The sequence below is a fragment of the Lynx rufus genome, unplaced genomic scaffold, assembly GCF_022079265.1.
Source record: "Lynx rufus isolate CCGP_SWC_20201006 ecotype Redwood Valley unplaced genomic scaffold, mLynRuf1.p SCAF_11, whole genome shotgun sequence".
Lineage (NCBI taxonomy): Eukaryota > Metazoa > Chordata > Mammalia > Carnivora > Felidae > Lynx > Lynx rufus.
Genome location: NW_025814825.1, coordinates 31,488,366 through 31,512,352, shown reverse-complemented (window position 1 = coordinate 31,512,352; position 23,987 = coordinate 31,488,366). Strand labels below are relative to the sequence as shown.

Genomic DNA, 23,987 nt, shown 5'->3' with positions numbered 1-23,987 from the left:
GAAATCTGCCATTTGCAATAATGTGGATGGAAATAGAGTGTATTAAGCTAAGCTAAATAAATCACAGAAAGACAAATATATGATTTCACTCATGTGAAGTTAAAGAAACAAAACAGATGAACATAGGGGAAGGAAAGGAAAAATAAGATTAAAAACAGAAAGGGAGGCAAATTATAAGAAACTCTTAAATACAGAGAACAGGGACGCCTGGGTGGTTCAGTCGGTTAAGCGTCCGACTTTGGCTCAGGTCGTGATCTCACTATTTGTGAGTTCGAGCCCCGCGTCGGGCTCTGTGCTGACAGCTCAGAGCCTGGTGCCTGCTTCGGGTTCTGTGTCTCCCTCTCTCTGCCCCTCCCCCACTCACAATCGGTCTCTCAAAAATAAATAAAACATTAAAAAATTTAAAAAAATACAGAGAACAAACTGAAGGTGGCTGGAGGGGTATTGGGCAGGGATTGGGCTAAATGGGTGATGGGCATTAAGGAGGGCACTTCTTGGGATGAGCACTGAGCATTACATGTAAGCGATGAATCACTAACTTCTACTCCTGAAATCATTAGTACACTGTATGTTAACTAACTTGCATTTAAATAAAATTTAAAAATTAAAAAAAATAGGCTAAACCATGTTGCCACATCCACCTTCAAGAGAGGTTAGGAAATATGGTATCAAACTGGGCGGACATGGATTTGGCTAAAATTTAGGAGGATCTGTTATTAAACAGAAGGAGAAGGGGTATCAAGGACAGCTAATGGCCTTTGCCCCAGTCCAGGATCCATAGCTACAAATAACCGTATTTAACAGGAAAAGAATGATCATTTTTGTCAAGTGAAAAATCAGCCTTTGGATATGACCATAAAATATAAACATGTCCTGGTTTTTGGTTTTAGATGGCCAGTAACCCGTGTGCCAGGTAGCAGTCTGTGCCAGTCTTGAATGCCAACAGGAAGTCACTGGACAGAAAACCTCTTCCAGGATCACAACTGGGCTATTGAAGTAACTCGAAAAAGAGGAAAAAAAGAGCTGAGGCCATGGCAAAAAGAAACCGAGTTCGGTCTACCTCTCCTCCAGATGGAGGCTGGGGCTGGATGATTGTGGCTGGCTGTTTCCTTGTTACCATCTGTACTCGGGCAGTCACCAGGTAGGTGGGATTTTCTTCTAGATTTATTAAGATGATCTGGCTTGTCTTTTCTTCTAAGTCTGCTTTGTTCTATTTCTGAACCTCTCATTGTGAAAATATCTGTGTATATGTACAGGGTGTGTGTGTGTGTGTGTGTGTGTGTGTGTGTGCGCGCGCGCGCGCATTTCCTTTGCTTGGATATCTTTTTCTTTGCGAGGAATGTGATTTTCTAATACCTGAAAGTCCTGGATAGTGGTGTCTTCTATAATATCTGGCACATACACCTGAAATGTGAGGACATTTTGAGACTAAGTGTTGTGGCTATTCCAGCCGTTTGTTTTCGTAAACAGCTCATCCCAGAAAAGAAAAATACATAAGGTCAAAACAATCCTTGAAAACCTCTTGGCTCACCAGATACTGAGCTGTTGGAAAGCTTAATACCTAGAATTTAAATTCTTCTGCTTCCTTTTACATTTGGCTGGAGGCTAAGTTCTAGGTTGAAGGAAAGTAACAGCGTAAGTACAGGCTTCTCTCATTCTTGTTCATTTCTCCTCGTTCTTTTATCCAAGGCCCTATTGTTGAATATGCTTAAGTTTAAACCCATGTACATTGGGACTCATTCATCTCACTTCTATTTGGAGCAAATGTATGCTTGAGGTCTGCATGTGCTAGCTCTTCCCTCTACTTATGCCTTCATTGAAGTAGAACTCTTTACTCTTCTCTGGCAACACACCCTTAGCAGTGACAGAACGTAATTTGCCCTGAAAACTTTATTTGATGACATCATCAATAAAAGCATCAGTGTTCCCTCCTGTAACAAATATATAATTCAGGAAATAAGCAGGCTCTTTGTGTTTGGTAAAAAAAGAGTTGGTTGATTATGTATCATAGAAACCTATAGATTTGTTTAACATAATATGGTATTGGGTCTGATTTTTTTTTTTTCCATCTCTATCATGGGTCTTGTGTTGTGGGTGTGAGGAGTCATAGAATTAAAAAGGAATCTTTTGGTTCTTACATGCGGCAGCTCCCATCATTTCCATCATGGAAAAGTTCTGGAAGTGACTTCAGTGCTTTATAAGGAGGGTGATATCTTTATAAGGAGGTAGTGGAGTCTTCATGACCCCTTTTATTTATTTATTTATTTATTTTTTTAACGTTTATTTATTTTTGAGACAGAGAGAGAGCATGAACGGGGGAGGGTCAGAGAGAGAGAGAGGAAGACACAGAATCTGAAACAGGCTCCAGGCTCTGAGCCATCAGCACAGAGCCTGATGCGGGGCTTGAACTCACGAACCATGAGATCATGACCTGAGCCGAAGTTGGACGCTTAACCAACTGAGCCACCCAGGCGCCCCTCATGACCCCTCTTAGATGGAATAGTTTTATATATCCCCACGAATAGATTAGGACACTGGTGCTAACCTAGGTTAAGTGACTTACCTACAGTTTTGGTCTAGTGGGACAGAACTGGACTGGATTTCTAGTCTTTTTTACTTCTTGTCTTCTTTACTTGCCATTGCATGTGCACATATAATCCACCAACTCTTTCCAACACAAACCAGATTATCTTCCTATCTCATTATTTCTCACACATGCACCGTATCTGCCCCATCTTCCATACACATGTATATATTCACACACATATCCTCTGTTAGTGCCTTTTCATTGTGAGAAGTGACTACTTCAGTCTTCACCTTTGTTCTGCTCTAAGATGTAGGCACTTTGAGGAAGTTCTGTGGCCAGTTCCTTGTCCCCTGAAACACTCTGCGCCTTATCCTGTAGAACAGTGTGGGATCACCAGACGTAGGTTTTTAAAAAATTGCCTTGGTGATGGAATCGTTGTCTTAAGATCTTACTTCCTAATCTCCATATGGTTGTCACACCAGTGATGAGAAGTCATGGTGCCAGGGGACGGCTGTTTCTAAATTCTTCTAACGGAGGCTCTCTACCCTCCTTGTCCTGTTGGCAATTAGTCATGTTAGTTGTCACCCCAATTCATGTACAAACAACTGCACATTAAGGCTTGGAGACATCTGGATTGTTTGAGTGTTGTACTCTGAAACTATGGAAGTGACTTGGGGCAGGTGTCTGTAGAAAATTGAGGACTTACCTCAAGGACACTGATTTCTTGATGGTCTTTTATGCTCATTGGCATCTTACATGGCTTGTCTTGTTTGGCAGGGCATTGAATCGCATTTTTTTTTTCTCAATCACAGTGGAATTGCTGTGGAACCCATGACTGTCACCCAAGGCTGAAAATCTTGCATATTTTTTTCGGTTGTATCCTTAAGTTTTCAACTTCAAGTTAATGGAAATCAAGTTCCCTGATATCTAGCTATACGTTCATTGAGGACAATGCTCTATCTAGGTGTTTTCCAAAAACACAGAGATGCTGGAACACCGCCTGGTAGGCTCGGGCACAAATAACTGAAATACAAATCCAAATGGGCTAAGTATACATCGGATAAAAACAGCGTGTAAAATAACGCTGGTGAGAGAGGGGTTAATTCTGATCTGGGAGTTCAGGACAGCTTTCAAGAGAAGTTGTCCCTGGAGTGAAGTCTTGAAGAGTGGATAGTATTTGGCCAGGAGGAAATGAGAGGGAGAGAGGTTTCAAGCTGCATTAGGTGCATGTACTTTATCTGCTTTCCTCATTTTGTGATAACAGTGGGCAGTCCCCCTTCCTGAACTGCTAAGGGTTTAGCCAGAAACCAGAAGAGCATTGTGGCAGGTAGCAAAGACCTGTTCTCAGAGGTTAATGGGAGAGGCTGAGAGGGGCATAGCTGAGCCGAATTAAGTTTAGAGGAGAAAAGTGCAAAGGCACGGCCAGCATTGGAACTCAGTGTCGTGAACAGGCAACAGCCAATAGGACTGGAGATAGGGCCAAGGAAAGCGGCCCCTAGGGTGATTTGTCAATTCAGAGGATCAGTGCCTATTCTACTGTGCAATTAAGTCTTTTTTTCCCTGTTTAAACTGTATACTTAAAAATTAAACCATACTTCCAGGTGCTAAAAATTTGAACAATACAGAGATGCATAAAATAGTCTTTTTCTCATCGCTTCCTAAATGCCAGTTTCACTGCCCAAAGTTAACCTTGTTATCAGCTTCTTCAGGCGTGCCCCCCCCAATTTAAGAACCTTATCTCCATCTGTAAAGCATATTATTATTCTTTTCATTGACACCAATAGGATCATACTGTACACACTGTTTTGAACTTATTATTATTATTATTTTTTGCTTAATAATATCTCTTGGAAGTATTTCCATATTCAGCACGTACAGCTCTACCTCACTGAAAAATAACAGCTTAAGATTCCATCACAAGGATGTGTGCATAATTGATTTAACACATTTTGATTGAAGGACTTATGTTGTTCCCTGGGTTTTGATTTACAAACAATGCTACATACAGTCATGATACAGACCACTTTAAAATCAACTCTCAACTCTTGCCTTGTAACTGACGTGCTGCCTTACACGTAAAGTTTACATAAAGCTCGAAGTTGTCTAGGCTATTAAAGCTGTCATTCTCATTTATTTATACTCTGTTCACTAATGTGTGTTGAGTACTTATTTTTTGCCTCAAGGTATCTTATTACCAAACACATTCTCTATTTCAAGAATCACATTTCATCGTGAAATTATGTGACATTCTGTTTGTAAACTGACAGCTTGAGTTGGAGTTGATGGTTGAAAAAGCAATACTTGATTTGAATGTTCAAAGAAAACCTCCAGCTGTAAGACCTAACTTTTCTCAGGGCACCTGGGTGGCTCAGTCAGTTGAGTGTCTGACTCTTGATTTCAGCTCAGGTCATGATCCCAGAGTTGTGGGATCGAGCCCTGCGTCAGATTCTGCACTGAGCTTGGAGACTGCTTAAGATTCTCTTTCTCTCTCTCCCTCTGCCCCTCTCCCCCACTCACTCTCTCTCTCTCAAATTAAAATAATAATAAATAAAATAAAAAATAAAAGTAGTACATGCTCATCAAAAAAAAAAATCAGAAAGTAAAAGGAAAACAAAAGTTCTATAAAAAAGAGCACCTGGGTGGCTCAGTTGGTTAAGTCTCTGACTCTTGATTTCAGCTCAGGCCATGGTCTCATGGTTTGTGAGTTCGAGCCTCACACTGGGCTCTGTGCTGACAGAATGGAGTCTGCTTGGAATTCTTTCTCTCCTACTCTCTCTCTGCTCCCCCCCCACTTTCAAATTAAATATTTTTAAAAAGTTATATTAAAAAAAGACCTATTTTTCTTGACATCTTCTGGATCCAAATTAACTTAGTTGCAGTAGATGTCTAGAGTCCTGTGGAATTGGGGGGCTCTTTTAACAATGGCTGAATTCCTGTAAATAGTAGCTAATGTTAGCTGAGTACTTGTTCTGTGCTGGTTAACATTGTTCCAAGCACCTTTCATTTATTAAATCATTTAGTCCTTGAAACAACACACAGAGGTTGAATAATGTGTCCAGAGTCACAAGGGTAGTGAGTAGTACTGCTTTTAACTACTGGGCTACACTGGCCAGTGGATCACTTCCACATTGATGCACTGGATGACTTCATCAACCGGAGGACCGTCTTTCCCAAATACCAGATGTTGTCAACATCTAGCTCTATAGGAGCCAGAGAAGAAGTTTTATTTTTTAAGATTATTTTTTCTTAAAAAAATGTTTTTAAATGTTTATTGATTTTTGACAGAGAGAGAGAGAGAGAGAGAGCTCAAGTGGTGGGGTGGGGGGTGGGAGGTGGGCAGAGAGATAGGGAGACACAGAATCCCAGCAGGCTCCAGGCTCCGCACTGTCGGCACAGAGCCCGACACAGGGCTCAAACCCGTGGACCGTGAGATCAAGACCTGAGGCTAAGTCGGATGCTCAACCGACTGAGCCACCCAGGCGCCACAAGATTTTTCTTTCTTTTTAAGAAATCTCTACACCCGACAAGGGGCTCAAACCCACAACCCCGAGGTTAAGAGTCGCATGCTCCATCAACTGAGCCAGCCAGGTGCCTTGAGAAGAATTTTATAGCAGAGTGGCAAGATGGAGATACTAGGCATGTTGGCCCCTTGAGGGAGAGTATCTTTGAGAATGGTATTTCATACAGATGACACTTGCGTGATAATTTTGTTTCCTTATTCTTAGGAACAGAGCTTATCAACCACTGAAGGATGTTAGGAGTTGTTTGCTACTGAGCATGATCTAATGAATGCATTATGACTGATCCAGTTGTGCTGATCAAACTGCTTATTTCAGAAATGAGGAAAAGAGACTCTGAGAGATTAAGAAGCTTTATCCAAACTCTCAGTTACTCAGTGTGAGGATCAGCGATCAGGACCCAGCTTTCCTGACACATCAGATGCACAGATTTTCCAAAGGACAATAAAAATTATTTCTGGAGTGAGAAGCACGTGTGCTCCCGATAACATTTATTTTCTTTAAGGTCATGCCTGTGTTTAGAAGCCATAAATCATGGAACTTTACCATTTGAAAAGTACTTTTTTCCCTTTTGAGAACAAGTAAGAAGTGATACTTGTTTTTTGAAAGTCGCAGTCAATCAGAAGCATGTTCATGGTTATTAAATTTTGCCTCTGGCAGGCCTATTCACATGGTTAGATAAGAATCTCGGGTATTATTTTTGAACTTTGCATACCTAAAGTTTGACTGATATGACTAATCAGGTCAGTTAAGAAAACCATCAATCAGAAAACTAAACAGCAATAAAACAAGATAAAAAAGTTACAAGAGACAAACATAGTCGCACAAATATGAAACCCCTCAGAATGATTTAGTGAAGAGAAGAGACTGGCGTACCATCGCAAAATGTCTTCTCATCATCTGGGACCCTTTTTTCTTAGTCACCCCATGTTCTTTCCCATCTCTAGCTTCGGGATCTTCCTCCTACTGATACTTCATTCTGCCAGCTTATGAACTCAGATTCTTCACATCTCTACTTCACCTTATCCGGCTACACGTTCCTGGTCAGCCACCCTCCAGTCTTCCTCTTCCCTTTCTCATTCATGTCCTTGAAGTTGCTGTTCAACCTTTTTTACTTCCTTCACTTCTAGTCACTTCTTTACCAACGCTAATCCTTCCTTCCTTCTTTCTTTCCTCCCTGCAATACCTTGAACCTTGAACAATATTTAATGAACACCCAGGTAATGATATGAGATCCAGTGCAGACATGGTCTTTGCTGTGACAGAGCAACAGTCTAGTGGAGAATACAAACAAACGCAAAGGGAATCACCATATCCCTGTAGTGTGGTAGGTGTCCCGCATGTCATGTAAACACTTATGAGAGGTATTAAGCTCAGACTCAGGTTGTCAGGGAAGCCTTCCTGGATGAGCTGACCATTAATGTTTATTTTTGAGAGCAAGAGAGAGAGACAGAGCATGAGCAGGTGAGGGCAGAGAGAGAGGGAGCCCCAGAATCTGAAGCAGGCTCCAGGCTCCGAGCTCTCAGCACAGAGCCCGACGCGGGGCTCAAGCTCCTGAACCGTGAGAACGTGACCTGAGCTGAAGTCTGACGCTTAATCGACTGAGCCACCCAGGTGCCCCTGGAGGAGTTGACTAATATCTTTAGACTACAAGAATGAGGGCAGCTGAGAGAGCAGCCTAGAAAAGAAGAAAACTCTTTAATGCTCAGAGGTGTGAAAAAGTATGGGTGGTGTGTTGAAAGTGATGGAAAGAAGTTCAGTCTGGCTGAAATGAGGAATGCATGGTGTAGGTTAGGGGAAACACTGAGAAGGGTCAACTCCTGCGGGGTCTCAGAAGTCATGTTAAAGAGTTTGAAGCATTAGGATCTCTTTCGTGTTCTAGTAAGGTCACTGACCATTGCATATAAAATGTACAGAAGGCAGCCAAGTGTGAATTCAGGGAGATGAGTTAGGAGGGTTTGGGCTGCAGTCCAGGAGAGAGGTATGGGCATGAATTATGAATGATAAGGGGAATGGAGAGCTGTGGAGGCATTTGAGAGCTATGTATAAGGTAGAATAAAACCTGACCGTAGATTAGATCAGTGGTTCTCAACCAGGCTGATTTTGACCTCCAGGGGACAGTGGGAAATGTTTGGAGACATTTGGGGGGTGGAGGCCAGGGATGCTACCAAACACTGTATGATACACAGGACAACCCCTAAAACCAAGAGTTGTCTTTGTTAAAGATGATGGCCAAGATGTCAGTAGTACTTGGGTTGAGAAACCCAGGCTAACGATCACTTAACTATTTTGATAATGAGGCGATGTCTATGAAATTATTATTCTCTTTTAAGTTTATTTACTTATTTTGAGAGAGAGAGAGAGAGAGAGGGAGAGAGCATGCCTGTGCACACACAGGCAAGGGGCAAAGAGAGAGGGAGAGAGAGAATCCCAAGCGCTCTCTGCGCTGTGAGTGCAGAGCCCGAGGTGGGTCTCTATCTCACAGACTGTGAGGTCATGACCTGAGCTGAAATCAAGAGTCGGATGCTTAACCACCTGAGCCCCCCCCCCAGGTGCCCCTTCATGGAGTTTTTAATTTGCTCTTCGGTGTTCTTACTAGCATGAGTTTACCTTTCATCTTTACATCCTGCAATCCCAGTTTTGAACACAAACGTGAGCGTTGAACTCATATGCAGAATCACTGTAGCTCAGGCACGTGTATGTATTTCATTTTCACCAGAACAGGGGAAACCCTGCACCAAAAAACAAAACAAAACAAAACAAAACAACCTCCACCGTTTTCACTTCGTTTCTTGATGCACTCACTTTCTGTCAACATTCTCTATCTTCCACTTCCTGATGAATAAGGGAAGACAGAGAAGGAAAGGGAAAGGAACGGTGGGTAGCCCTACCTTTCTTTTTTCCTCCATGTCATGATTTTCAGCGTAAGTGGTTGGCTAGTAAAATACAGAGACATAACCTGAGTCGGAAAAGATATAGGAATCCTCAGTGCTTTGTGTTTCCTAGAACACTGTTGCTTGCTTTCTGCATTTGAAACAAGTTCTGATTTGAAAGGAAAGCATGGCCTCTCTCAGGAGTGAGAGCCTTCCTCCCCCTACCCCCATGCTTACTCAGTTGTCAATGTAACATAACTTGCACACACTCTGAGTCTAACCCAACGCCCACACATTGTGAGTCCACCAGAGTTTGCGTGTCTAATACCACACGTGTCCATGGGAAGGCGGAGAGTCGCAAACACACGTGGTGCATGTATCTCCTCTGCTCGCGTGCATGCCCTGTTGTTCCTTTGGACTTTACTTACAAAACATGAATTCAGAGATGAACGTGTTAGAAATTTTAAGACCGTGACAGCTGAAATTCTATGCTTCTGAGTGCCAGATTCTGTGCGATTGCAGAGGATGCACGCTGGGAAAGCTGGCCCTGCCTAACACAGTTGTCCTGGTTCTACCTGATTCTCCTCCTTCTTCTTTTTCTCCATCACCCGACTTCACATCTAGCAGCAACTGGAAAGGGCTGGGGAGAGAAATAACAGGTTACTGCGGGCTGCTGAAGCATGATGGGTTAGACGGTAGCCCTATCCAGAGAGACAACCTCCTATCTCATCCTCACCAAGACCTGATCCTCCCCTGGCTGTAATCGAGTAATAGAAGCTCCCGCCCTGAATTGGGAAACTTGCTAATCTGTATGACATTCATTCAAACTTGTACAGTGATACAAATCATTGCTCTAAAATCACTTACATCTTTTTTTCCTAATTAATTTTTCAGTGTAAAGTTTCTCTGTCTCTGTATGTCTGTCTGTCTGTCTGTCTCTCTCTCTCGTGATTATTTATAATGTCACCATTCACATATAATGACTGGGTACTTTTTTGTTTTTTTTTCTCTATTTATATGAACTATGATTTTATCAAAATAAGCCTTTACTATATAAACTACTTTGTTTTACTTAACATTGTATTGTGAATTTTTTCCCAAATCAATAAATACATATCAAATCATCATTTTTTAACACCTAAAAATATTTCATTTTATTGATGTCAGAATTTACTTAGCCAGTCCCTTATTGATGGGCAAATAGGTTGGTTACAATATTTGGCCTTTATAAATAGTTCTTTAAAATATATCCTTTTATGTGTATCTATTATTACTATTATTATCATCATTTGATTATTACCTTTTGTTAAAACCTAGAACTGAAATTGCTGGGAGAGGAGATGTAGAACTCCTTTTTTTGAGAGAGAGAGAAAGAGAGAGAGCAGAGGATGGGCAGAAAGAATCCCAAGCCCCGACATGGGGCCCGATCCCATGAATTGTGAGATCGTGACCTGAGCCAAAATCAAGAGTGGAATGCTTAACTGGCTGAGCCACCCAGGCACCCTGAGAGATGTATAATTCTTAATTGTCAAATTTTAACTTGTGTAGCAACCTCTTAGAAGTCACAGATGTTGGTGAAATATGAAGATAAAAAAGAACCCATATTTTTGACCTGCCATATTTCCCATAAAACCTTCCCTACAGTGGTGATCCTCATATCCACTTGGCTTCAGCAGCCCTTCTAGTGGATGAACATTCTTTCTCATCCTTTAGAGTGGCTCCATAGCCATTGGGCCATTCTGACTTCCTACTTACTATGGTCCAGCGATGTACCACTGAAAACCAATTAAACCAGCTGAACCAGAATTTGAACAGCTGAACCAGAATTTGAAGCTGTGGTTTTGATCCATGCTCATTCATTTTTTTTTTGTATAAAATTCTTGCACTGTATTTTTCAGATGTATTTCCATTTTTTTTGTGGAGTTCCAGACATACTTCACTCAGGATTATGCACAAACAGCTTGGATCCATTCCATTGTAGACTGTGTGACCATGCTCTGTGGTGAGTATCACCAGGGCTAGACAATTATTGGTTACTCTTGAACTGTACGTGACACTGGCCTTCCACTGCTTCTGTTTACCAGCTTTTTATGAATAGAAGGGTTTTGCTAAAAGTTGGCTAAGACTATATAAAAAGAAAAGACCGATCCTACCTTCAGCCAAACCCAACCAGACCTGCCCTTGGAATTAATGGTCTTCGCTGAGGGCAGATAGAACAGGTGATTAACACTCTCAAAAAGACATACTATTTGGTGCTCCCATATAGAGATAGGGTGCTGGACCTCACAGGACTCATCCTGATTTGGGAAACAGTTAACCATACAGTATATGCTTGACCTCTCTTTGCTAAATGCTATGGCCCCTCATTCTCCAGTCATGAAAACGGTCATTGGATCGCACTATGAGCCATTCCTATATGATCTCCTTAAGCAAATGCCAACGAAATCTTATTCTTATTCTGTTCCCTTCCCAGAGGTTCAAAATGTGGCTCATGGATTTTGTTTTTCATGCGTAAACCTTCATTCTTAGAGAAGTATGAGGGAAGGATAGGATGGTACAGTCATGTGATCAGCACGTTCACCGTCACTATAATTTCATTCAGGAAACCCCAAGGGTACTACAGAGGACATATAGAGTCATCTCAAAATCCATGGAATCCCTCAATCCATCTATGTCGTAGAGGAACGCTAGTCTTGAGATTTTTCTTTTCGAACGTCTTAAACCAAAGTCCTTAAATGAATGTCTTAGAGAGTTTCTGAGATTGGGACAAGTTGGAATGATCTATTTGCAGTCTAGACCCATTTAATCATTTCATTTAAATGAATCCTTAGTATTAAAAAAAAACCACTATTATCTCTTCAGGCCATGTCTTGTGGCAAAAAGGAAATCCCATATTATTTAATAACTTATAAATAACATCAACTGATTCCATTCTAGGTACTGATTCGTACTTATTTTTAGAAAAAAAATGGACATACTCAGGAATCAGTTGAATTGTGCTGAAATGTATTTCCTTTGTTGGGGGGAATTTGAGAGCAGTTCTGGGACGAAGAGCACGTTTCATGAGAAGGCTAAGTTGACTCCGTCTACTGATAACCCTGGAAGGTCTTAAGGGATCAGAAAATAATATCTTTGGGTTTTCTACCCTGTTTTCTTGTTGGTTTGTTTTGTTTGTTTTTTTAATCAGGAAGATTATCAGTTGGTTTTCAGGGTCATGTTATTAGTCACAGCCTTTGTATGACCATGCCAAGTGAGCCATGTTTATCTTTCTCAGATGACACAGGTGACTCATTTCCCTCACTGTTATCTTTTGGAGAATATTTATAATCCCCAGAAGAGAACTAAATGGCCTTTGGTGACCAACAGGATCACAGTGACTGTGTGATAAAGCTGGGTCATATTAGATGCAGCACTTTAAAATTCAAGGACTGGAGGCCATGCAAAGACTTGAGGCCTGTTGGATCCACTTTCCATGTACCAGTTTCCATGTTGCTCATCTGGCAACACTAGTTGAGGTCAGGAGTTGGAGAAGAGGCTGCAGACACCCACTGGGGGCACTTTTCATTGAGTTTAGTGTAAGTTTTGTCACTTTCCAATAGCCATAACGGCAGCAGCCTGGAGAATTAGATATATTCTCGGGAGTTTTGCTCCTTCCTGTTCTCCAGAGATTATATAGGCACACAGCCACTGTTTTAACTAGGCAGGAGACATCAGGCTGACGGCTGGTTCTGTCACGTACATTTGAGTCGGGCCCCAGTTTCAACCTGACCAATACAAAATTATACTCCACAGATACCCGAAGAACTTGCTCTTCTGATCTTCGTACTAGGAATGCTGCTAAGCATGAGTTGTTCCATAGAAAGAATTCTCATGCTTTCCCCATGTCTCCTCTGCCATCAGTCTGGGAGGCCCAAGGAGACAGAGTAACAGGGTGAAATAACCCTGAACTTGGTGTCAGGTGCCCTGAGTTATAGTTGTTGGTGATCTTGAACATGTCATAGTTCCCTGAACTTCAATTTCTCCTTGGTCTATTCCAGCTTAATTAATATTCTATAAACCTGAAAACTGGCACAATTATAATACATTGTTAAACCACAAATAGAGTGAGGCCAACCCAAATGTCGCTACGGATGTGAGGCATTTTCCTAGATTTTCTGGGTTTTGATTTCTCATCCACAGGGTTTCCTAAAGCCTGAAAACAGTACCAGATTGTGGAATGGTCTTTTTCCTTGGCCTTTTCCTGCATAACACTAGTGGCCACACAGTGTTGCCACTTTCCTTCCCTACTAGTTAACTGTGATAATTATTGCTAATGATGCATGATTAATACTATGTGAAACATACAAGCCACATCCCTGTGTAAGTGGCATGTAATTTAAATAAGGAGCTGATTCACTATTTTAAAAGCACCTCGAGCCCTGGAATTATGACTATAATAGAATGGAGAAGCGAAGGGCGCACGGAAATGCAACTCAGCAGAATCGATCCTAATTCCAGCTTTGCTACTTGTTCTCCGTGTGACCATAGACGAGTCATTTCCTCTGTCCTCAGTTTCCAAATATGTGGAATGAGCGAGACGGGCTTGATGCCGTAAAGGTCAACCATTCTCTGTTCTGTCAACGCAACACCACAGCCTTTCCACAGTGCCCTAAAGGCCTCTCTGCTGAACCTATTTATTATTGTTTTTGAAGCTCCACTTGGGAGTGTCGTCAGTAACCATTTATCCTGTCAAGTGGGAATCATGCTGGGTGGCTTGCTTGCATCGACTGGTCTCATCCTGGGCTCATTTGCCACCAGTCTGAAGCATCTCTACCTCACTCTGGGAGTTCTCACAGGTAAGGGCTCTTTGTACCGCTTGTCTCCCCACCCCCTTCAGGTGTTGTCAAGCACATCAACAGAACTGTATTCTGTAAAATAGTCATCTTGTTAGATGCGTAACGTAAATTTTTTTTCATGTTTATTTATTTCTGAAGGAGAGAGAGAGAGCATGAGCAGGGGAGGGGCAGAGAGAGAGGGAGACACATAATCCAAAGCAGGCTCCGGGCTCTGAACTGTTAGTACAGAGCCGGGGCTCGAACCCACAAGCGGTGAGATCATGACCTGAGCCGAAGTCAGACGCCCAACTGAGCCACCTGGGTGCCCCATAGTTGCATAATTTAGTTGACTTAGCTTATGTCTACCTACCTAGCAGTTAAAAGAGCTGGAAATGCAATTGATTGCACTCCTGGAATGAAAATGTATCACTCCTTCAATTCAGCCACATGATAGAAGTGATTTCCGGCTTCCCCTCTGGTAGCAGTGGATGGCTGAGATTCTGTACTCAGAAGCAATGAGATGTTAGCCAGGGCACCATAAATTTTCAGCAGTCATCATTCTCCCAACCTCTTTGCCGAGACACCAAAACACTATCTGCGCTCGACCTGAGTTGCCCCTGCTTTATAGTGAGTGAGGCGCATCATCCAATAAATGGGGATTTACAATTTAAAAAAGAAAGCCCCTTATTGTGAAGATTTTTACATTATGCATTCTCTCTCAATGTGATGGAATTATGCTTTAGAGAATTATGACGAACCCTGCAAGAAGAGAAGTAATCTATGTGCATCCCATAAATCATACCTAAGGGCACTGCATAGCATCAAGGTGGGGTCACTCGGTGGCACTGGAGTGGCATTTTGCCCCATCACTCAAAGGAATGTGGAATAGCACTAACTCAGTCTGGGCTGTAGGGGTAGCATGATCTGGTCAATGAAGGACATAATCTCATAGTGATTTTATAAATCTGGCTCTGTCTGCTTAAAAAAAAAAAAAAAGGTATCTGTTCCATGTAACCCAGAAGTCCCAACCGCTAGGTGTCCAGTCATCCCATTTTACCAAGGAGTGCCCTGGTCTTAGCACTGAACATCTCGTATCCTGAAAACCCATCAGTCCAGGCAAATCTGGATCATTGGTCACCCAGCACTGCGGATGGGAATAGGAGCCGAAGGTCGTTCTGTTTTTCCATTTAGATGCCATGAGTTCAAGGTTTTTACACTCTTCAGATTTTCTTGACTTAAAAGGAATAGAAGCTGAAAATCCTTAAAAGGCTTTCTGCTGACTTTAAGGAATATGTTCAGGTTACTATGTGTGCATGCTGTGTTCATACACAAAGTTGGCATGAAGTTTCCCCATTATGTGAAATTATTCTGAAACTTTCATGGGGTCATATATGCTATTTAAACCCAAATTCCATGAGTGGTCCAGATGATCAGAGTTGTGTTTTCATAGGCAGTGAAGAGTTGAAGTAATCCTCTGGATAATTCAAGATAAAAAGAGGTATTGGGTGGGGAGAATAAGTTTCTTGGGTCAGCATTATCTTTGTTTTCTAGTTAATTCAAATTCAGTTCGTGTAATGATTTTTTAAGCTCTTCCTTTCATTTTAATATTTCATATATTAAAATACATTTCATTTCATATATCTGTCTATATCTATATCTATATATATGACTTTCTTCTTTGGAAGCAAACCTTAAAAAAATATGGCAGATATAGATATAGATATCTGTAGATATCTATCTATCTATCTATCTATCCATCCATCCATCCATCCATCCACACACACTATACTTCCCAAACTGTGAATGACTGGTCAGGGAGACTCCTCTTCAGCTTGGTGTAGAAAATAGTTTTAAAAGGGTTTGACAGAAGGCCAGATTCTCTTTAATCCAAATAAGTTTATTCTGAAATACTTTGTTTCATCGGCTGCTCACGGTATACCAGAACTCATATACTTCTCTTCATCCTTAGGTCTCGGATTTGCACTTTGTTACTCTCCAGCTATTGCCATGGTTGGCAAATATTTCAGCAGACGGAAGGCCCTTGCTTACGGGATCGCTATGTCAGGAAGTGGCATTGGCACCTTCATACTGGCTCCGGTGGTTCAACTCCTTATTGAACAGTTTTCCTGGCGGGGAGCGTTACTCATTCTTGGGGGCTTCGTTTTGAATCTCTGTGTTTGCGGCGCCTTGATGAGGCCTATTACTCTGAAAGAGGACCCTACAACTCCAGAGCAGGACCACATCTGTAGAACTCAGAAACAAGACTTTAAGCGAGTGTCTCCCTGTGCAACTTTGACTAAAAAATGGGTGCAGACCTGCCTCTGTTGCTCTTTGCAACAGGAATACAGTTTTTTACTGATGTCAGACTTCGTTGTGTTAGCCATCTCTGTTCTGTTTATGGCTTACGGCTGCAGCCCTCTCTTTGTGTACTTGGTACCTTATGCTCTGAGTGTCGGAGTGAGTCACCAGCAAGCTGCTTTCCTTATGTCCATACTCGGGGTGATTGACATTATTGGCAATATCACATTTGGATGGCTAACTGACAGAAGGTAAAATCCGTAAACCACAGTCGGCGCCCTACCAGGGGACTCCCAGCTTTGAGATCCCCCTCATCCCCTTACCCTGTACAAAACCTACATCTGAGTGACGTTAATGAGTTTTCAGTATCTGAGGGCAACCCCCCTGCTGTTTCTTCTAGGTAGAGGTTGGAAACCTTTTCCTGTAAAGAGGTAGACAGTAAACATTTTTGGCTCCGTGGGTCATGTGATCACAAGTATTCAGTTCTGCTGTTGTAGCACAAAACAACTATAGACAATATGTGAAGAAATGAGAGTGGCTATGTTCCAATAGGACTTTACTATGGATACTGAAATTTTAATTTCCCAGATAATTTTCACACGTTGAAATAGTATTGTTCTTTTGATTTTTTGTTCCAACCACTCAAAAATAGAAAACGCTTCTTAGTTCACAGATAGTGCAAAAACAGGTGGCGATCTAGATTTGGCCATGGTTTGCCAACCTCTGTTCTAGACGGTTCAGGATAATGGGTATGTCTAAATTGCAGAAACCTGTGGTAACCACAAGTTCTGGTGACACGTTTCATTCCATCCGAAGTCAAGTCAGTGCTCAGGCTGGGTGTTGCGGTTTTAGTTTAAAGACAAAACAAAACAAAACAAGCAAACAAACAAAAAACACAGAGGCTGGCTGGAAATGGAGAGAGGAACAGAATTGAGTCCAGGCAGGGAGATTAGGTGCAAAACTAACACATTATTTATAGCCACACATTTGTGTTTGACCGTGCTGATAGCAAATACTTACAGTATGATTTTAGGCTTAGAAACCCAAGTTGTAACAAATCTACTAGGTAGTTTCTTAAGCTAATGCTTACTGCTTGGATTGAAGAAGAGTGAGATACTCAGATTCTCTTCACACTCGAGCTGTGACCTGGGAGAGCAATCATCATGTGGCTTCTCACATATTATGTCTTCGGTACTTACTCAGTGTCCAACAGCCATTCTCCAGTGCTATGAGTATAATATTTAAAGTTAATTCCAAATTTAATGGTTAAGGAAAAGCAGGAAGAGCTGGGGTCTCTATCTTGACAACTAAGACCACAAGAAGCAGCCCCAGTGTAGGTTTGATAGAGGCATCTCTGCTCAGGGGCTATACCAGACGTAAGTTCTTCTTCTGGCTCTGCCCCTTACTATCCCTGTGACCTAGGGAAAATTAGTGACCCTCAGATCTTCAGGGGTCTTCATCTGTAAAACAGGCGAGTGCAATATTTTTCTGTTGACCTCTTAGCATTTTGTGAGGCTCAAATGAGACTGCGGGTTGAAAAACATTTCTAAAGCATAAATGGCCGGGGCTGATACTATACCGAGTCTTTGAAATAATTGGTATCAATGATGAGTTTGGAGCTATAGGGGGAAAAGGTAACGGAAGTACCACTGGGGAGGTCTTGAAAATAACACTTAGTCCTAGTACAAGACTGACATCATCTCTGGCCAGTCATTTTAATGTCTTCATATTCTAGCTTCTCCCTTGTGTAACTTGGGTTATTGACCACATATGACGTAGCAGACACCAATGGGTGACGTACCTGGAAGCATGTAATATGGTAGACGGCTAGAAAATAGTCTCCTGACACTCGACTTGTTATTTCACAACTATCCTTAGGGTGACCGTATGGGATAGGTAACCTTCCCATTATACAGCTTAAAGAAATGGAGATTAGAGTCAAGCAGTTAGTAGGTGACAGAACTGGATTCAGACTTCCGTCTTTCTAGTTTTAGAGCGTATTTTGTGCCACACCATGTTTCCTGGGAAGGTGAAGTCTTGTGTTTTCCCATACCAAAAGAAAGAAAGGTAGACGACATGGATAACGGGAAGCCTTCTCTATAAATAACTGCAGTGCTTATCGCTGCATGGCCATGGTTCCAAAGCTCTTTGATAGAAGCTGTGCATTCTGCACTCATTCTTGGTCTTCAAATCCACAGGTGCCTGAAGAATTACCGGTATGTCTGCTACCTCTTTGCCGTGGGACTGGATGGGCTTTGCTATCTCTGCCTCCCAATGCTCCAGAGTCTTCCCCTCCTCGTGCCTTTCTCTTGTACCTTTGGCTACTTTGATGGTGCCTACGTGACTCTGATCCCAGTAGTGACTGCAGAAATAGTAGGGACCTCGTCTTTGTCATCAGCCCTCGGTGTGGTGTACTTCCTTCATGCAGTGCCATACTTGGTGAGCCCACCCATCGCAGGTAAGTTTCCAGAGAGATCCCCCAGACACCTCTGCTGTTTGTCATACTGATGTGAAAACTGTCAACTCACACACAGACAATGGGAACTGGAAGTTAAGTTGGGAAGAGCGAAAGAGAAAGGGATTCAAGAGCCACCGAGGTATCATGGTCTTACTTGTATCCTTGTTTTATCATTTCCTTCCAGCCAAGTGGAGACTTTAGCCTACTTGGAAAGAAAAAGTCCAAAATTAGGGTCTTGATTCCATTCCACACTAATGATGGGAGCAATGGAATGGAGCAGCTGTTCAGGCTTATAAATAAGTCAGGCACATTCAGAGGGAAGTCTGGAGGGAGTACAGGATTCCACTTGGGGAGAGTGGGCAGTGAGGCTGAAATGGTAAGTGGGTGTCATAGCGGAGGGTCTTGAGTGCCAGCCAAAGGAGCCAAAGGAGCCCTATATTCTTAAGAGACTACAGATAGTATTTTTATTATTATTTTTTTTTTAATTTACATTCAAATTAGTTAGCGTATAGTGAAACTATAGAATGATTTCCAAACCCAGCCATTGCTAAAGCAGCCAACTAGGGGAAACTGTGGCTGTTTCTCAGCTGCAGATAAAAATTCCTGGTCAGGGGTGCCTTGGTGGCTCAGTCAGTTAAGCCTCCGACTTCAGCTCAGGTCATGATCTCATGGTTCGTGGGTTCGAGCCCTGCATTGGGCTCTGTGCCAACATCTCGGAGTCTGGAGCCTGCTTCAGATTCTATATCTCCCTCTGTCTCTGCCCTTTCCCTGCTTATACTCTCTCTCTCTCTCTCTCTCTCTCTCAAAACTAAATAAACATTTAAAAAATTTCCTGGTCAGTTTAAATTCTGTGATATAGGACCATCTTTTTAGTGCTTCATTTTTTGGAAACTGCCCCCATAAGGTCCCCCAATCCTACCTTGGTAGCCAATTTTTGTGTTTACCAACCTTGGAGGGAGCAGTGTAATTCAGTTAAAAAGTCATAGTGCATAAATGAAATTTGGATTCCTGGATCCTTTTTTTTGATCCATGGCCTTCATTTGGCAAATTAGACATTCTCGTTGCCAGGCATTGGAGGATTAGGGTGTAAGTTCTTACCATAATACTTCTCTTATTTAATTACCGTTAAAATGACAACTCTCTACTCAGTCTCTTTTGTTTGGTGCTACAGAAATGCATAAGCAAATCACAGGATAACTAAAATATTCGAGAGTAGTTTGAATTACAGGAAACTTTGTGGGGCTTGTAACAATTTCTGCATACCGTTTTTGACTAATGAAGTGGGTGAAAGGAAAAATCATATACTTTTCCAGAGGATTTCTTGGCATAGAAGTTTAGAAGAGTTTTTAAAAAACTTTTTAATCGTAAAATAATTGCCTGCCAAGGTCTAATTTGATGCCATCGATTCTCTGATCATTGTGGCCCATATTTTGCACATCATATGCCCTGGTTCTCCTCAAAATTTAGAGCGGGAATTGATATTGGGATTAATTTGTTGCAAAAGGAGATAAAGAAAAGAAGAAAAAAAAAAGCCATGATTGCAGAATGATATCTTGTGAAGTTTGCGTTGGCCGCATCTAAGATGGCCCAAAGTTCTGATTTTCACTGTATGGGGTACAATGACTGGATCCAGCCGAAAATTTGGATTCTTCTATATCCAGGAGCATGTTAATGTCACTCAAGATAGACATTATGTGGGTGTTGGGAATACTACCAGCATTTGGTACAATTATATTCTCTTAACACCAGAGATAAGTGATCCCAATATCAATAATTTGATGCTATTTTTATCTTTTCTACCATATTTTCTAGGATTAATAACAATATTTCTTGTGCGATTACTAAGAATGGGACACTCCTCCAAACACTTTACCTAGCGATGACAATCCATTTAAGAACTTTTCCTAGAAAACAGAATGCATTTTCAGTTGCTGCACCATATTTTTAGATCTGCTTCTCATGTCAAAATTATAATGGTGGTGCTAGCAATCTATTGTTCTTATCCTTCGAAATGATTAGATTTGGGGCACCTGGGTGGCTCAGCTGGTTAAGTGTCCAACTTCGGCCCAGGTCATGATCTCACAGTTCGTGGGTTCGAGCCCCGTGTCAGGCTCCGTGCCGACAGCTCAGAGCCTGGAGCCTGCTTCGGATTCTATCTCCCTCTCTCTCTCTCTGCCCTCCCCTGCTCACACTCTGTCTCTCCCTCTCTCTCTTTCTCAAAATTAAACATTAAAAAAATAAAAAAGAAATGATTAGATTTGAGAGTAGGTAAATAATTGAATTGTCAACTCCACAATGTAATTTCGCTGTTGCTTATTACAGGATGGCTTGTGGATACGACGGGCAGCTACACTGCAGCCTTTCTGCTCTGTGGATTCTCAATGATATTTAGTTCTGTGTTGCTTGGCTTTGCTAGACTTGTAAAGAAGATGAAAAAAACCCAGCTGCAGTTCCTGGCCAAAGAGTCTGACCCGAAGCTGCAGCTCTGGACCAATGGATCGGTGGCTTACTCTGTAGCAAAAGAGTTAGATCACAAAGATGAGGCATCTGTCGCTGTCGCAGTGTCTGGTTACAACCCCACATGACCAGTGGCCCGGAGCCTGGGAATCTTCAGGGCTGACAGAGGTGGGACCACCAGACCGTGTGTGTCTCTGAAGCATTTTATTTTGGCAGAAGCACTGCCTTCCGAGGAAATTATTGTTGTTTTATTAACGCGTTTATAGGGGAAAATAGCAAATAACAAAGCACGTTGGACTGGCTCAGAGTTTCCTCATTTGGGATTTGTACTCACAATTGAACTCACATCTTTCAGGCAATGAGCATCACTCCGTGGAGAATGTTAGGACATAGCTGATGCAGTTAGTGGTAATTGGGGGTAATTTCAAGGCATGACCAAAGAAGATGACATTGGGAAGCTTTGTCTCCAACTCTCTGGCCCTCCATCTTCCTCAGTCAGAAGGTAAAGAGAAACAATGACGTGTAGGTGAGCTTACTTTATGCTTTTTTGGAGAAGGGGGTCTGTATGAATCACTGCCTTTTGAAGAATCTAAAGTATTCTTCAACGACTCTGTTTAAAGCCCTGATGAGAATCTCCACTGTGAGGAAGGGTTGGCATCTTCACCTCTCCACCTCCACTGAAAGCCTTCTTCCTAAGACTGAGCCCCTCACCTCTGACCCGGCCCTCACCTCTGTTCCTATCACATATAATACTGAGTTCAGCAGAATACGCCAAGTCACAAGGGTGATTCCTCAGTCTCACCTGAAATGTTAACACCAACACGTCTTTAGAAACAAAGCTTTTATTGAACTTGCACACACATTCCTGTTAGGAACTGAAAAATGTTGGCAGTATTCCAACTGGGCAGGAATTGAATTCTCAGATCAGCAGGGGTCTGATGGGAGTTTTCTTTTCAGACCAGACATTTAGGTTCATCATTACCCAAAAGGGAGGTTTGCCTGAAAAAGATTGTTCTAGAGATATTCCAGAGGTGAGATTCCTTTCTGCCTGTGTTAATTCTTGTTCCAATGTCCACTGCCCTTTATCTCTTGATGGATAATCGTTCGAAACTTTATGGGCCTCTCCAGATGAATGAGAAGGCTTCAGGGGTTAACCTCAGCATCCTAGCCCTCTCATTAATTAGAGCTTTGTTCAGGCGAGAGGGAGGAGAATGTTAAGAAGGCTAGAGGTGTGGTATTTTACAGTTCATAGAACTCTTTCACATACCTTCACTCCTTGGATTAGAATAGTTTACTCATTCTCAAGTAGTCTATTTTCCTATAGTTTGGGACAATTTCTGACTCTTCAGAGGGAGGGTATCAAAGAGAAGAGAAAGGCCAGAGCCTCCAGCTTGACTCCAACCGCTTTTAAATCCACAGAGTGATAGCCCTGAATCGCCAAATCGTGTCATACCTGTAAATTAGGAGAAAATTACACAATTGAAAAAGGATTTTAATTATAGAGAAATTTTAAATCTGAACCTCAAAGAAATATTTTTACCCTAAAGGCCATTTAATCCATTGTCCCTCAGGCGGTCTTACAAATGCCTGGTCGGCACTGAGGAGGATCCTAGGTTGACGAAGCGTGTTCACCAAGAGTCTTCGCCTATAACTGGATTATTTCATAAAATTGCATATTAATACATTGCTTTCAGAATGAAATACTGACTTGATTTAATGGAAGAAAACTGTAATATTTCACTGCTGCTTTCCAAAGATAAATTTGAATGTCGCCTATTATCTTTTTACTTAGCTCAAGAATTAAGTTTTGAACCCACTTACTAGATCATTTGCAATCTACAAATAATACTTGGAAAATATCTGTAAAAAGTCAAAGTTATGATGAACTTATGTGTGTTTGGAATAGCACTTTATACTAGATATCATTTCTTGAATCTTCAAGCCTAAAGATTTTTTGAAATATAAGTAGTTCTAAATATTCCTAGACGTATTTTTTCCTAGCGGCCAGAGTAAAATTTTCTTTCTCCAGTTCTGCAATATGATTTCTCTGAAGTATTATAAGTGTTCCTGAAAAATGAGTGTAGAAACCAGAGCTTTAAAAAATTTGTTTAAAGTATTTGGGATATTTTTACTTTCTACATGCATAAATTTGTATTTTACTTGCCCATTTGGAGAGCAATTTTAGAAAACCAGCAAGGAAAATGTAGATCTTAGACTCCACCATTGTATCTCCACAAAATTTTACTGTTAAGGTTCCATGTGCCTATACTGTTTTTTCCAAAAGGGAGAGATTCGTAGGAATGATGTGTTTTGTGGAATCAAGAACAAAATTGTGGTAGGATGATTCTGCATCTTAAAATATTTCTTCATATCACTGTGAGCTCTACTTTGAAATTGAGTAGAAAAGCAAAGAAGCTAACTTCTATCGATACACTGTACCATTGGGCCTTTTTCTTTTTTTTCAGATTGTGATTTTACTAGTAGATCAGATATTTATGCTCATATTTTCTTATTTCAAAAGCGTAATAAAATGAGTTTATATTTGTGTTTGGAAACACATTTTTCCCTGTACAAGGGGTTTGGATTGAATGGCGAGTGAGCTTGTCTGGATTATGCTAAAATGTAGCTGGCATATAAAGATGTGGTAAACAATCAAATAATTTACAAAAGCCAAACCCATGTATTGAGTGTTTTCAATGTATTAGCTACTGTGCTAAGCACTTCCTATGCATTGTATTATCTAATCCCCATAACCTCCATTATCACCACTTGATAGATGTGGAAACTGGGGTAGCACGTGGCCACTGCACTTCCATTGCCTCCAGGGAAATCTGGTAAAGCCAGGAATCTATCTGATGCTGGACCCTGCCTCCTTCCCCTTGTGCCTATCTGGGTTATCTTATGTGTGTTGAAAAGCCATTTGGAAACAGGCCCTCCCTCGAGAAAAATTTAAAATTTTTCTTTCAACGTTTTTTATTTATTTTTGGGACAGAGAGAGACAGAGCATGAACGGGGGAGGGGCAGAGAGAGAGGGAGACACAG

The 23,987-nt window shown here is 41.5% G+C and overlaps 1 protein-coding gene across 1 annotated transcript; it reads left to right on the top strand.

Moving 5' to 3' along the window:
* The first annotated feature begins 936 nt into the window (after positions 1-936).
* Positions 937-23,463, top strand: SLC16A12 (solute carrier family 16 member 12). The gene is given in 7 exon segments (XM_047072644.1): positions 937-1,027; positions 1,030-1,141; positions 10,817-10,920; positions 13,610-13,753; positions 15,702-16,281; positions 18,229-18,488; positions 20,811-23,463. Coding segments are annotated over 7 exon segments (1,554 nt in total). The 3' UTR covers positions 21,074-23,463.
* Positions 23,464-23,987: the final 524 nt, after the last annotated feature.